The 14,483-nt window shown below is 39.8% G+C and overlaps 1 protein-coding gene across 50 annotated transcripts in view; it reads left to right on the forward strand.

Moving 5' to 3' along the window:
* Positions 1-14,483, forward strand: part of Clasp2 (cytoplasmic linker associated protein 2) — a 181,493-nt gene that overhangs the window by 129,987 nt on the left and 37,023 nt on the right. For 19 of the 50 annotated variants that reach the window (XM_087560109.1, XM_087560120.1, XM_087560114.1 and 16 more), the window contains 3 exons: positions 2,965-3,071; positions 6,351-6,595; positions 7,970-8,033. In XM_087560109.1, coding sequence (XP_087416235.1) covers positions 2,965-3,071; positions 6,351-6,595; positions 7,970-8,033 — 416 coding nt within the window. Of the gene's footprint in view, positions 1-1,991; positions 2,055-2,964; positions 3,072-5,258; positions 5,283-6,350; positions 6,596-7,969; positions 8,034-14,483 lie in introns of all 50 variants that reach the window. The other 31 variants (XM_087560097.1, XM_087560100.1, XM_087560098.1 and 28 more) reach the window with 3 other exon arrangements.

Here is a 14,483-nt window from a genome sequence, read left to right on the forward strand (position 1 = left end):
ACTTCACTGATTCTTTTATAGTATACCATTATAGAACATTGCCCTTTATTCTATGGTTTGGTTTATCCATAGCTAAAACTTAAAAGATGAAGAAGCTAGACAGATACTACTGCAAACCTGAATTGACCATAGGAATTTATAGTTCTTGACTGTCAAATATACCTAATTTATCAAACACACATTTCTCATCTAAATTTTCTACCACCTTGATGTTAAGCAGTTGGCGAAGACTGAGTAGTTAGACATCTTGAATTAGCATTTGCTAACTCAATAGACCTTTATAACCTTACATTTTTATCACCATAAATAGTACATTCTAAGCGAGAGTTGAATCATATATGTAGTATGTGTAGCAAATATACCCTTACATTTTTATCATACAAGAGTCTATAGGAATCCAAACTATTTAAAACTTGTTACTGCTTCCTTACTCTAAAAGGAGTGCAATGGTAAGTAGAGAGCTCATTATGGCTGAGAAGTTTGAGCCGTTTGAGAAGTTTGAGAAGTTGCTTTATACCATATGGTCATCTTAAGACGATGAAGTAGCATAGCGCATACTCTTTAGTCTCAGTAAGACAGTTGCCAGCCATGTGGCTGCTTACATCCTGACAAGGTCACCAGCCAAGGTGAAGGAGAGCCACATGGTTGCTTTTTAAAAGCATTTGTTTTTTTGTATTATTTTCTATTATATATATAGTTGATCTAAGTTACATACATACCTACATGCAGAGTTTATGAAGAATATTTATCAGCTTTCATTAATCATAAGAGTAGGATGATGTTAAAATGAAACATATGTATTTTATTAAACATTAAAATGCATTTATGTGGCAGTTTAATTCTAGATATAAGACAAGGGTCAGCTTTATATGCTATCAACCTGAACAGAGGTCCGAGATGTAAAGTACGACGGTTAGGTTATAGAGTGATATTTCGGGATCTACATTACGGATTTCTAATGGGCTTTTGTAGGGTAGTAAAAGTCTTTTTTTCAGTGCGCATAGCTTCTATTTTTCAACAGTTTATTCCCAGATACAAAACTAATATTCTTTGGACCATTATGAATAAAATGTTTGCCTTAACATAATTAAGTAAATGTTTGACTGATCTAAAATTTGTCTGTATACTTGTGAAAACAGAGATCTTGAAAGAATTCAGTTGCAGTTATAGCAATTAATCGTGTGCTTTCCTCACACATGGCGACCCGTGCTCCAAGTTCCCTTATATCTTAGTCTGTCTAGGCTGCTCTGACACTGCTGTAGCTCAGTACTTCTAAGTTACCAGGACTTATCCCACAGTTCTGGAGGCTGGGGTGTTGAAGGCGAAGGTACCCAGTGTCTGCTGAGGGCCCTGCTGGCTCTTGCATGGTGGAGAAGTGCTTCCTTAGCTCTCTGCAGTACCTTAATGTTCTCATAACCAGAGTGCCTCTCAGAGTCAGCACCTTCCTTTAACACTTGGGCTCAGTATTTCAACATAAGAATAGAAGAAGGGGGGGTTGGGGATTTAGCTCAGTGGTAGAGCGCTTGCCTAGGAAGCTCAAGGCCCTGGGTTCAGTCCCCAGCTCCGGAAAAAAAGAAGCAGAAAAAAAAAAAAAGAAGAAGGGCACAAAAATTCAATCTTATACTGAAATAACTCTCACTAGGTGTTAAGAGTGAAGGACTTGATTATCATTAGTTACCATAGTGGTTTTTTTTTTACTACAAGTGTTTGTTTTTGTTTTGTTTTCATGCTTGTACTTTGACATTTCCCTCCATTTGAATACTTGCCTTTTCTGTCTCCTATAGCCTATGTCCGTCCACTTAGGTGTAATTCGTATTTGTGTCAGGGTTGATCTTGCAATGCTACTGGAGTCCCCTTGCCGTGTGGTGATGCTCTGACCATTAACTATGAGGGTGACACCACTGCTAACTAACTCCTCGCCTGACAGTAGTGCTGCCATTATCCTTGTCTCTGTGGTGATAGATGAGGTTTGTATGGTCCTGTTATTCCAGCCTCCAGACACCATTCCAGATCCACTGGTGCCCTCTACGCCCCCGATGTGTGTGGGGCCGCAGGTGAAGGATGAGTACATTTTCACTGTCATCTTTGCATTCATCCCAGAGTCTGTCCTTTTCCGTTTTCATCACATAAGATTCATTTCAAGTTAATTTGTGTTATGTAAATTTAATTTATTAGAGAATAATTCACTTATGTTTTTTCCTCCACGTAACTATCCTTCTTCCCTTTAGCAACCTTAGCATTTTTCTAACTGGTGGATGGGCATTGGTTGGTTGTCTATTTGTTTGGGTTTTTTTTTTTTTTTTTGGTACAACTTGTATCTTTTTTAATATAGAATTGTTTTATGTTCTCAGTTATGTACTTCATCTTTATATATGTATGTTTAAAAAAAAAACCAAAATGGTGGATGAAGTGTTTTAATTGTATACAAAACAGTCAGTGGGCAGGTGAGAATTTATGTCTAGTTTGTCTATATGTGTCAGAACATTGGACACAAAGTAGTCACTTGATGGTTATTGAACAGTCTGTTTTAGCTAAAGAATAAAATGAGTTTTCCTGAAGGAGACATTACTATTAGAGCTTTTCTTGTGGTGAGTTGCTGGTGTGACTTCATAAATCTCCCCCTGACTGTTATTGATGAGGGAGGTCTGGGTTACTTTATGGTTCACTTCATTTAGAGAGCCTTGCCTGAACTGGCAGAGCCATCTTCTCCTTCTACTAAGTAAACAGTGGTTCTTTAAATTCGTTTCTCATTTGTGAATAATTTTGACTGCCTTTTCCCTTTTACTCGACCAAAACTTCATTGTGCCCAGAAAAATACAATATTGCTTTTAAAATGCTTTGTCCCATTGGTTTTTTTTCTTTCTCCCTTAATAAGAGTCGACTTTCCCTCCCCCAGCCCCCAACCCTTGCATTATCATATCTGTGACTCTAAAAGCTGTTTTCCTTCTTTTTCTGATGAATTAGGTCCAGGATATGGGATGAGCCAGTCAAGCCGGTTGTCATCCTCTGTCAGTGCCATGCGGGTCCTAAACACAGGCTCCGATGTGGAAGAGGCGGTAGCTGATGCCTTGGTACTTTTTCCTTCATTACCCCATCCATGTAGCTGTTCCTATTCAGAGCCTCTGTGGGGGAGGGGATGGCAAATGCTAGATTAAACTTGAGAAGCCAAAATGTAGGCAGTGTAGGAGGAGAGTAGTGCATTAATGATTAATCCTTGCTAATATTCAGTATTTTAAGCCAGTTCCAGTAATCTTACCTAGGTATCAGGAACAAAAATCTTTTATTGTCTTTAATAATAGTATTCGTGCATATATACTTATAAGCATGCAATTTCAAGGTTATCTTCACATTGAGTTTATAGGGCATTGATTTGTTTTTGAGGCAAGGAGTCCCTGTGTGGCCTTGGCTGTCCTGGAGCTCTCTATGTAGACTCTGCTGCTCTTGAACTCACAGAGAATCACCTGCCTTGGACTCCTGAGTGCTGGAATTAAAGGCATGTGCCACTATGCCTGGATTTAATCTAAGATATGTTCCTGATTCTTAATGCTCCACACATTAAACAGTAAAGTTTTAAAACACTTCAGGAGTGAGGTAGTTGTAGGAAGAATGCAGTCTACTGTGTGTATATACACATACGTATTTCACATATGTATATACACTGTTCTTACATGATATTATAAAAACTTGAAATGGTGATGTGTGTGCTATTGTTTGGTTAACTCCCCTAGTCTTTCAACTTGTGACTTACAGTTGGGGGTGTGGCTGAGCGGTAGAGCATTTGTTTGGCTTACCATGCACAAGGCCCTGTGTTCGGGGTGACTCAGATAATGATGACAGTAATCCTGTTTCAAAGAATTCATTAATTTCTCTTGGGGGAGTCCAGAGTCAGAGCCCTGCTGATGCTGCATTTCTACCTGAAGTCTAAGGAAGGCTCCACCTTTGTGTTCAGTGGTTCCCTCTGCAGGAGCCTCTGCATCTCAGGCAAGCAGCACACCTCCGAGTTAGCTCCCTGGACCCCTCAGATTTGTTTTGAAATTTAGAAGTACAAAACTCACCTTAAAAAAAAGACCGATTTTGTGAAAATTAATTTTAGCTATAGAGGTGAAAGACACATTTTAAACATGTTCATTGTTAATAGCTAGGATTTATTGCATGTCCTAACTTGTGATAATAACAGTGTTGACTTTCTATTTTTACCTCAGCTTCCAAAGTATTTGAACTGATATAGTTAAAGACTCTGTTCTTCTGAACCGAGGATGTGTGGATCACCTTTTCTGATGTGATCAGTCAGATGTTTTAGTTCTTATTACTCTCCAATCATGTTTTTTCAGGTAGCCTTTTTTGTTTTGTTTTGGTTTGGTTTTTAGTCTAATGATATACTGCTTAGATCTGCTCGAATAGTTTTAGGGATTGGCTGTGTCATTCTTGGGTTGCTATTTATTCAAGTAAGACGATAGCTTCAAGTTATGTGGAAATATTTAACCAAAAAAATTGTTGTCAAATGTATTTTGACATACATGGATGTTTTGCCTGAATGCAGGTCTTTGCACCATGTGCAAGCCTGGCTCCTATGGAGGCCTGAAGTGCAGATAGATGGCTGGGAGCCACCATGTGGGTGCTGGGAATTGAATTCAGGACCTCTGGAAGAACAGTCAGTGCTCTTAACTGCTGAGTCAGCTTTCCAGGTCCTTTGTTTTGTTTGTTTTTGTGTGGTTCTGGCTAGCCTGGAATTCACTATATAGACCTGACTAATGTGGATTTTCACAGATTTTAGATTAAAGTTGTGCACCACCATTGCAGGTATGAACCACACTGTTGTGAATCAGAATTGTAGTCCTAGGATCCTACTTTTCATCTTGCATAGCACAAGTGAACTGTCAAGTTTTTAGAAAATTTCCAATATTAAACCAAAGTTGTACCTGGGAAAAGTTTAGTTTATAAATGGCAAAAGGTCTATAACTAATAAAAGTGGTTTGAGTTTCTTTGGGAAACTAGTGGGTTGGGTTTTTTTTTGTTGTTGTTGTTTTGTTTTGTTTTGTTTTTAGCTTTTTGGTTTTGTAGCTTAGGTGTTTCTCTCTGAATTGAAGGACACTGATAGGACTAGAGATAGTCCTGACAGTAAGAGGTTCCTTGTTATCTGTGTTATACAACTGGGTATTTCTAATTGTAGGCATTGCTAATGCCAACTTCACTGTGCTGTTTAGCAAAATGTTCTTCATTATTTTCAATTTCTCTCTTTAAAAATTGACTGCTCTCAGCTCTTAGGAGACATACGGACTAAGGTATAGACACCGCTATTTTCTGACATCTTATGATATCATAGCTTGTTTTCTTTGCCTCATCAACTTAACAGATAATAGTCTATAAAAAAATTAAAGTGGAAGTAATAAAATCTTTAGCTGTCCATCTGTTTACTCTGTCACTGTGATTGTCTGTGGGGGATCCTGACTGAACATAGTGTCTTAGGGAGGTGCCCCTTGTTCACACCTGAAATGAGTCATTTATACTGGAGTCTTTCGTTGACCTGGTCCTGGAGCCCACCTGAGTTAGCGTCTGTAGGCCAGGACAAGAGTTAGTGAGAGCAGCAGCTCCCGAAAGCATTGGTCAGTTGTGTTCAGATAGTAGAGGTCTGCTCTCTGTAGATGCTTGGAACCTTTGGATTGCTGTGCTCTGTGCTCTGTGGCAGTGGCCCCACCGCTCCCTAGCCAAATCCAAGTACCAGAGTTTGCACAGTTTTTTTTTTCCAGTTTCTGCATGGAATTCTCAAAGATCTGTTTACCTCATGCTACTTTTAATATCAAAGGCATAATTGGCAGTTAAATAAAATTAAACCTTTCAGTTAAGAAATCAAAGGAACCTCAACTGCTTTCTCATACAGAATAAGCTACAGAATATGGATTACATTGGGAAAACTCTAAGGACTAGAGCCATCTTGCTTTCTAAAAACCCATACTTATCTTGAAAACATAAAGGTTGGACCAAAGGGGAGAAATGGCAAGAGAAATAGAGAAGAGGATTCTAGTACAGTTTTTATTAATTTACATTCTGTTTGTTCTTGCTTTTCCATGTAAAGGAGAAAGCACATGCCTTTGAGCATCTCCCGCTTGACATGTCTGGGCTTGCTCAAAGTCACTTCTCCTCTACTGTCATCATAGTTAAACAGTTTGTGTTCTACTAACTTCTAAAGCACTTCTTGAAGAGAAACTAAATATTGACATTTTATCTTTACAATGATTAGCAGCATGTCTTCCACTGATCTAAGACAGAAACAGTCCTTTTGTGTTAAGTAAACACTATGAAATACTCATATGTTTGTAACTACTGCTAATGTAGTTTTTGATATGTAACAGAAAAAACCTGCTCGAAGACGGTATGAATCATACGGAATGCACTCAGATGACGATGCCAACAGCGATGCTTCTAGTGCGTGTTCAGAACGCTCCTATAGCTCTCGAAATGGTAGTATTCCTACCTACATGAGACAGACAGAAGACGTGGCAGAAGTCCTCAACAGATGTGCTAGTTCCAATTGGTCAGAGAGGAAAGAAGGCCTCTTGGGTCTACAGAACTTGTTAAAAAACCAGAGAACACTAAGGTGAGAAGTGTCATGAAGTACTTGTCCTAGCAGGCTATCACCTTCCAACTTGGCTTTGGGAAATGTGTCAACAGTTATGTCAAAACTTTTCCCAAACCATACTCCTTTAGGGCCACTAGTTTGGTAATTCACTAAAACTGCTGTGATTTGCTTGCTCCGATTACTGAAACATTTTAAAGCACACCTTTCAGGTTTGGGAGATGACTTGCCGAGGGAGTACTGGCTTTGCAAGTGTGCGGGCCTGAGTACAGGCTCCCCAGACAGCAGGCAAAGCTGGACACAGTAGCGCATTGTAATGTAGTGTTCCTAGGAAAGATGGAAAGTGGAGGCAGGAGGATAGCTGGAAACTCACAGGTCAGCTAGTCTTGTGTCTCCTCAGGCAAGGAGTGACACCTAGGACCTCCACCACATAAGCAGGCACCACACAGACAGAGGGTCAAAAAATAAGGGGTTGGGGATTTAGCTCAGTGGCAGAGCGCTTGCCTAGCAAGTGCAAGGCCCTGGGTTCGGTCCCCAGTTCCGGAAAAAAAAACAACAACAAAAAATAAAACACTTTTTCATTCCAAATAAGTTAGAAGGTTACTCACTTTGGAGTTGAAAGTGAGGTGAGATGAAGGGTGGTGGAGGACTTTTCCTAATGGTTTAGTTTGCTCCATTCTTGCATCTTTCTCTGTCTTTATGGATGTGATGCTGTAAACCTGTGTGATTGACCCCTGAAGAACCCAACTTCCACCTAGGTGTTTGGGCACGTGCCTTTTGTTCCAGTGCTATGGAGGCAGAGACCGGTGTATCTCTGAGTTCAAGACCAGGGTAGGCTACAAAGTGATTTCAAGACCAGCCGGGAAGAAAGTCTCAAAAAAAAACCCAAAACAAAATCCAGATATAAGGGATTTTTTTTTTACATATTTTAAAAAGTATTAGAAATACATAATTCAAAGCCAATGTTTATTTTTATACTACCTAATGTATTAATTTTCAGGTACACATATCATACTTCATGACTCAATACAAATAAATCATATTATCAAGCGTATTAGGTGCAACATTTAATTTTAAATGTAAAAGAGAATGGGCAGTTTGGAAAAAGGTAGAACTTAAACATTGTAACGTTTAGTAAAATTCAGATGTGGTTCACTACAGTTTGTTCAATGCCATCCTCACAGTGTGGGTTGCAGCAGAATTGTTACTGCATTTCACAACTGTACATTTATCCTAGCCTGTTAAATCCACAGATCTCTCAATTTCCAGGAATAGTTTGTATAGCCTTTTGTTGTCATTGTCAGTGAACTTAATTATCTGTAGGCTTACTTTTAAATGACTTCATCCTATAGCAAGATATTAATCACCTTTTTTTTTTTTTTTTTTTTTGGGCAGTCGAGTTGAACTGAAAAGATTGTGTGAAATTTTCACAAGAATGTTTGCAGATCCTCATGGCAAGGTATGTTTTAGTATTCAAGATGATTTATTCCTATACGGTATAAAAAAGAAGAAGTATAGTAGTAAATAACTATAAGCCGTTAGTAGTGATGTTTTCCAACATAATTTCAGTTGTTTCATGTCATGCATTATTTAGAAATTCTTTTTATTCACTCATTCCGGCTTCTTTAAAGGAAGACTGAGGGGTGCAGTTAGAATCTTGACTCTCAGGATGTAGACCAAGAATGCTGTGCAGGCTGGATGGTCGTCAGTAGAATCTGAAGTTTTACCACTAGAAGCAGAAGTTTTAAATGTCAGCCGTGGGGCCTGTCAGTAGTGGCACATGCCTTTAATCCCAGCACTCCAGAGGTAGTGGCAGGCAGATCTCTGAGTTTGAGGCCAGCCTAGTTTACAGAGTAAGTTCAGGACAGCCAGGATTACACAGAGAAACCCTGTCTCAAAAAAACAAAACTCATTAAATAAGTAAATGAATAGAATAGAGTAGAGAGTAGAATAGAGTAGAGTAGAGTAGAACAGAACAGAACAGAACAGAACAGAACAGAACAGAACAGAACAGAACAGAACGAAATGAAACGAAACGAAACGAAACGAAATGAAATGTCAGCTGTGGGGCTGAAGCGGCAGCTTGGTGGGTAAAAGCGCTGGCTGCTCTTATAAGGGACTGGAAGAGCAGCCAGTGCTTTGGTGGTGGTGGTAGTAGTGTTTTGCTGTTTGTTTCTTTCTTGAGACAGGATCTCACTGTGTAGCCTTGGCTGGCCTCAAACTCAGAGAGATTCACCCTTGCTCCACCTGTAGGGCTGGGAAGATAGACAGCGCCAGATTCAGCTTATAGACAGTCAGTGCTCTTAAACTACTGAGCCATCTCTCCAGGCCCAGGAACCTGTATTATTTAGATCATCAAGGTTAACTTACTGAACATTAGGACTGCTGAGGGGTAATGTACCAGCACCCTCTAGAGAGCCCTCACCTGCTCTGCTCTCTCTACATCTGACCCATGGTTGAGCCTCATAGTCCTTCTCATCTCGGTTCTTACTCAGTTCTTCACTGTAACTGGATCTAACACTCTGTCTCCTAAGACCCCTGCCACATTTCTCTCCTCGCCTTTGTCTTTTGCATGGATGCCACCCCTTACTCAGGAAGCATATTTCCTGTCTCTGACCATCTTACTTTTTGCTGAGATAGAAGGAGCTCTCACCTTGAAACGCGTGTTCACTACAGACATGTAGCGCCCCACCATCTTTTGTGATATTGTACTCATAGACATCTCAACCCCTACTCTTGTAACCCTTTAATGCAGTTCTTCATGTTGTGCTGATCCCAACCATGAAGTTATTTCATTACTTTGTCATAACTGTCATTTTGCTAATTATGAATCGTAATGTGTTTCCTAATGAATCGTAATGAATCTGTGTTTCCTAATAGTCTTAAACAACCCCTGTGAAAGGATTCTCTCTCCCCAAAGGGTCCTGTCCATAGGTTGAGAAAGGCTGAAAAACAAAACAACACACACAAAAAAAAAAAAAAAAAAGAGAAAGGCTGCTATGAGGTCTCATCTACTTGGCTTTCAGGAGGTTCTTACAAGTTCCAGTTGGCCGCTTGACATTTTTGTTTTACTAAGCTTCATTTTGGAACTGTTCTGCACTTGGCGGTACTTTTTCTACCATTTAAGAAACATGGCTGTGGGCTGGAGAGGTGGCTCTGGTTAAGAGCACTGACTGCTCTTCCAGAGGTCCTGAGTTCAGTCCCTAACAACCGCATGGTGGCTCACAACCATCTGTAATGGGATCCGATGCCCTCTTCTGGTGTGTGTGAAGACATTTACAGTGTACAGAAAAGAATTCGTTTTTAAAAAAGAAGCAAACAAACGTAGGTAAGATAGGGAAAAATAGTATTTTCTTCTATTCTGAATCCCTCCTTCCCTTGTGCCCGTTTCTTCTGCTCTGGTTCTCACACCCCGTCTCTGCCTGTTTTACTGATCCTGTGGTGTAGAACGCTGTACCGAAATTCTCCTTCCACGTCATACTGTTTATTATTTGAAGTGTGTGTGTGTTGTTGTGTAGACTACCTGACCTGGAATCTTCTATATAAATCAAGCTGCCTTTGAACTCAGAACTCACAGAGATCCCCCTGCCTTTGCCTCTTGGGTATTGAGATTAAAGGCATGGGCCACTACATAATGCCTAATGTAATACGTTAGTAACTGACTGAAATTGTATTACTAAAAGTGTAGTGTAGTGGAAATGGACATACTTATAGATGCAAAGGTTTGCAAATATTTAAAATATTTAAAACACAGATGCAGAAGTCTAAGATACAGGGGCTGGCTCTGTCTTTAGCCTTTCCCATTCTTCCTCCTGTGTTTCCCACCATTTGACTACTCAACTTAGGAGTTTGCATTCCTGTAACAATACCACTCCTTTTGGTTCTGCCTCTGAATGTCCGTCCACTCTCACTGCTAATTAAGGAACAATCATCTTTTGTCAATTTTGTGTGTGTGTGTGTGTGTGTGTGTGTGTGTGTGTGTGTTCATGTATTTTCTTGTGTACAGGTACTTACGGCTGTGTTCGTGCAGAGATACTGGAAGAAGGTATCTGGTGTCCCCATTTGTGTACGCCTTGTTTCTTTAAAGTAGAGCCTCTTCCTAAATCTGTAGTTTGCCTGTTTCAGCTAGGCTGGTAGCCAGTAAGTCCTGAAGATTCTCTGTCTCTTTTTCTGACAGCAGTGAGATTGCAGGTACAAGCAAGACCGCAGCTTGCTCTGTGAGTGCTGGGATCAGAACTCAGGTCCTCCTAGGGAGCCACTCGCTGACCCCTGAGTTTTTATTTTTACTGCTGTGAATCTATTTTATGCCTCCTCAACTCCCTAATATATGTGATAACATGTACTGAAACTAATTTTACCATGTGGTTTCAGCATTTGCCTTTCATAAGGAATTCTTTAATTCCACCCTGTTACTGCTCTACTAGGACCCAGTTGAATGTTTTCAGGTCATCATCTCTGGTTCTGACAAGCATTGTAGCCAGGTCAGGGAGTGAGCTGCTTAACAGTCTTAGAGCAGGAGATGGTAGTACTCTTACCCACAAAAGGTAAAGTGTGATGGGAACATGTGTTTTTACTTGCGTAGAATTACAAAACTTCACAGAAGTCATGTAACTTGTCAAGGTACAGGGAGAAGATGAGAAAATAGTTTTAGATACTATGGTTTGGAACCAAATTTTGACACTGTTGATAAATGGAAATGAGGTTCTGTTAACCTTTTTTTTTTCTACAAATTGATCCACAAGGAGAGAGGATGGTGCAACAAAACAGTATTCGTACTGGGCTGGGTCTGGTGGTCCAGGCCTTTAATCCTGCCACCTCCGAGAGTTCGAGGACAGGCTGGTCTACATGGTGACTTCCAGGACAGTGAGGCTACATAATGAGACCTTGTCAAATAAACAAATAAGCAAACAAAGAAATAAGAAAGATTTGGGAACAACAGAAACAAAGAACTCCTCCCCCTTTTACATTTCCTTTACAAGGAAATAAAGGAAACATGCAGAGAAACCCTGTGCCTTTCTCCTGTGTTGTTCATGTAACTCTTGTTTTAAAAAACTTTGAAAAACATTTGTTACTTTTATTTTCTTCAGTGTTTTTCTCTCCCATACAGGAACTTTGCATTGATGGCGACTAATTTGTGTGTTTTTCTTTTTTTCTTTTTTCCTTTTTGCATGCTGTCCCCTGTGTTGGAACTCTCAATAGAGAGTAAGTTGGTTCAATATTTGTTGAAAAGCTAACTTTACTGCATGACTGTGGAATTAACCCATTTTCTCTGTTTTCTCTCCTGAAGAGTCCGTGCAGTGTTGGATCCTTTGCAATCCACGAAATGCTATTCGCAGTTCCGCAGGCTGTCGTTCTATTTGGAGATGTGCTTTTAATCTACTAATTGCTCTAATTTGATTATGTTCTTCTGTTTCATATGTGATGGCTGGCACACCTAAAATAAAGCAGGCTTCCAAGAAGAGGCTGCCTCAGTTGTAACAGTCCAAGTATTTGTTTCTCTCCTGAAAAGTTCCAGTTGTAAAATACCAAATTGATCCATTGGAGACTTAAAATAGTTCCCAAGTTTTGAGATTATTTAAAAAACAACAACAGGGGCTGGAGAGATGGCTCAGCAATTAAGAGCACTGACTGCTCTTCCAGAGGTCCTGAGTTCAGTTCCCAGCAACCACATGGTGGCTCACAACCATCTGTAATGAGATCTGATGCCCTCTTCTGGTGTGTCTGAAGACAGCTACAGTGTGCTCATATTCATTAAATAAAAACATATTTTAAAAAAACCAAAAAAAAAAAAAAAAAAAAAAAAAACAACAAAATCCCTACTACCCCAAATGTACTTTCTGATGTTCTATTATCATTCTGTAAAAGTAAGCAAGGGTAATGGACCACTAATTCTAAACTTCATCTTGTGAAATACAGTTTTTATTCCATCTAGTATATATTTTTTTTTGGTTCTTTTTTTTTTTTTTGGAGCTGGGGACCGAACCCAGGGCCTTGCGCTTCCTAGGTAAGCGCTCTACCACTGAGCTAAATCCCCAGCCCCCTCCATCTGGTATATATATTTTTTTTATTAACTTGAGTATTTCTTATATACATTTCAAGTGTTATTCCCTTTCCCGGTTTCCGGACAAACATCCCCCTCCCCCCTCCCCTTCCATTTGGTATATTAACATGTGCATTTCTCCTTTATTGGTAAGGAAAAGAGAGATTATTGATTGACTTCTGAAATGAATTTTCTATGGTAGTGGAAAGGTTTTGTATCATTTTCAATATATTATGGCTATGGCTATGCATATATGTATGGATATATGCACACATGTTTATATGCATGTGTGTATGAATATATATACACATAATGTCAGCATGTGCATTGTTAGGATTTCATATGTTTAGTTTTATGTGTAGTAAGCTGTAAATCATATCTGTGCGTTTTAATTATAGTACTTAGCATTTTATTTAACCAGAAGAAATTTCTATCTGGGACATTCAGAGAAGTTTTCTGGAAGGAAAGAACAGTTAAGACTTGGGAGAAGTCTAAATGTAGATTGTGCAATTATTTTGAGTCAGGAGGATTGCCATGAATTTCAGGCCATCTTGTGCTACATACTAAGACCCTGTCATGGAGGTAGAGGATTGTCTCAGTTGGTAAATGCCTGCTGTACATGAGTGAGGACCTGAGTTTAATCTCAGCCCCCACACTGTTCAAAAGCTGACTGTGGAGATGCACAGTTGCACTCTAAAGTGCTGCAGAGGCAGACTCCAGTCCAGAGATCCTGTGCAAAAGTGGATGGCTCGGAAGAAATGACACCAAAGGCTGACCTCTGGCCTTTAAATACAGGTGTATACATGTGTGCTCATGTGACCATTCATACAAATGACTACTGTGGGGTGGGCCTAGCAATACCTGCCTTTGACCCCCATCACTAAATAGGTTGGATCAAAATTATCATGAATTCCAAGTCATTTTGGAACACATTTTAAGACCCTATCTCAAAAATGAATAAAATATGCATAATTATAAATTTCTGGGTAGAATAATAATAATATAATTGAGAAAATCTTAAGTAGTACTGTGCACAGCTAGTCACATCACATGCTCCAAATAGGTGGTAGAACGTGCCTCAAATTCCAGCACTTGAGAGGCAGAGGCAGATGGATCTCTGTGAGTTCAAGGCCACTTTATTCTACATAGTGAGTTTCATGTCAGCCAAGGCTACATAGTAGAACCCTGTCTCAAACAAGATGTGTAGCTGTGATCTAAAGTAGCCTAAACAGCTCTTAACAGACTTTGTAGGAAGACACATGCTATACATAAGGGGTAGAAGGTGAGGGAATAGTAGGAAACAGAGTTGTATGAGATGCGTATGAAAGAGGAGGCACAGTTCACGTTGCCAGCTGCTCCAAGGCCAGTTTGGGGACATACAGAACTAACTGGGAATGCGGAGTGATTTCATTTCTCTCAAAGTGGCATTCCAGTAGTAGTAAGAAAGAAGCATGAATTGACAAGCATCCTAGAGGTTGAATATGCCTATTGTCTGGTTTTGTAGAGTTGTTTTGAAACACAATTGTACTAATTTTGTACGTGACCATGATACAGTGACAGGGCTGTATAGTTTCTAGACCCATGGCTTGAAAGGCTTCAGACAATTATTATCTAGCCTGTTACAAAAATGATTTGGTGATCCTAGTATATAGGAAATAGAATAAAGGCAGGTCTGGAGGTCAGAGGGCTTTGTCCCTATAGCAGTGGTTCGGGAAGCAGACTTTGGGAAGGCCAAAGAGAGCTATTCTGAGGGTGAAGGAGACCACAGTGCTGTTGAAGAGACAGTCAGGGTGAAGGCATTTGGGACATCAGGAAAATTCCTACCAAGAAGGACAGAAAGAAGGGAAATCAAAGAAAGCAGCGTCAACT

The sequence above is a fragment of the Rattus norvegicus genome, chromosome 8 (genome assembly GCF_021556685.1).
Source record: "Rattus norvegicus strain SHRSP/BbbUtx chromosome 8, alternate assembly SHRSP_T2T, whole genome shotgun sequence".
In the NCBI taxonomy this organism is placed as follows: domain Eukaryota; kingdom Metazoa; phylum Chordata; class Mammalia; order Rodentia; family Muridae; genus Rattus; species Rattus norvegicus.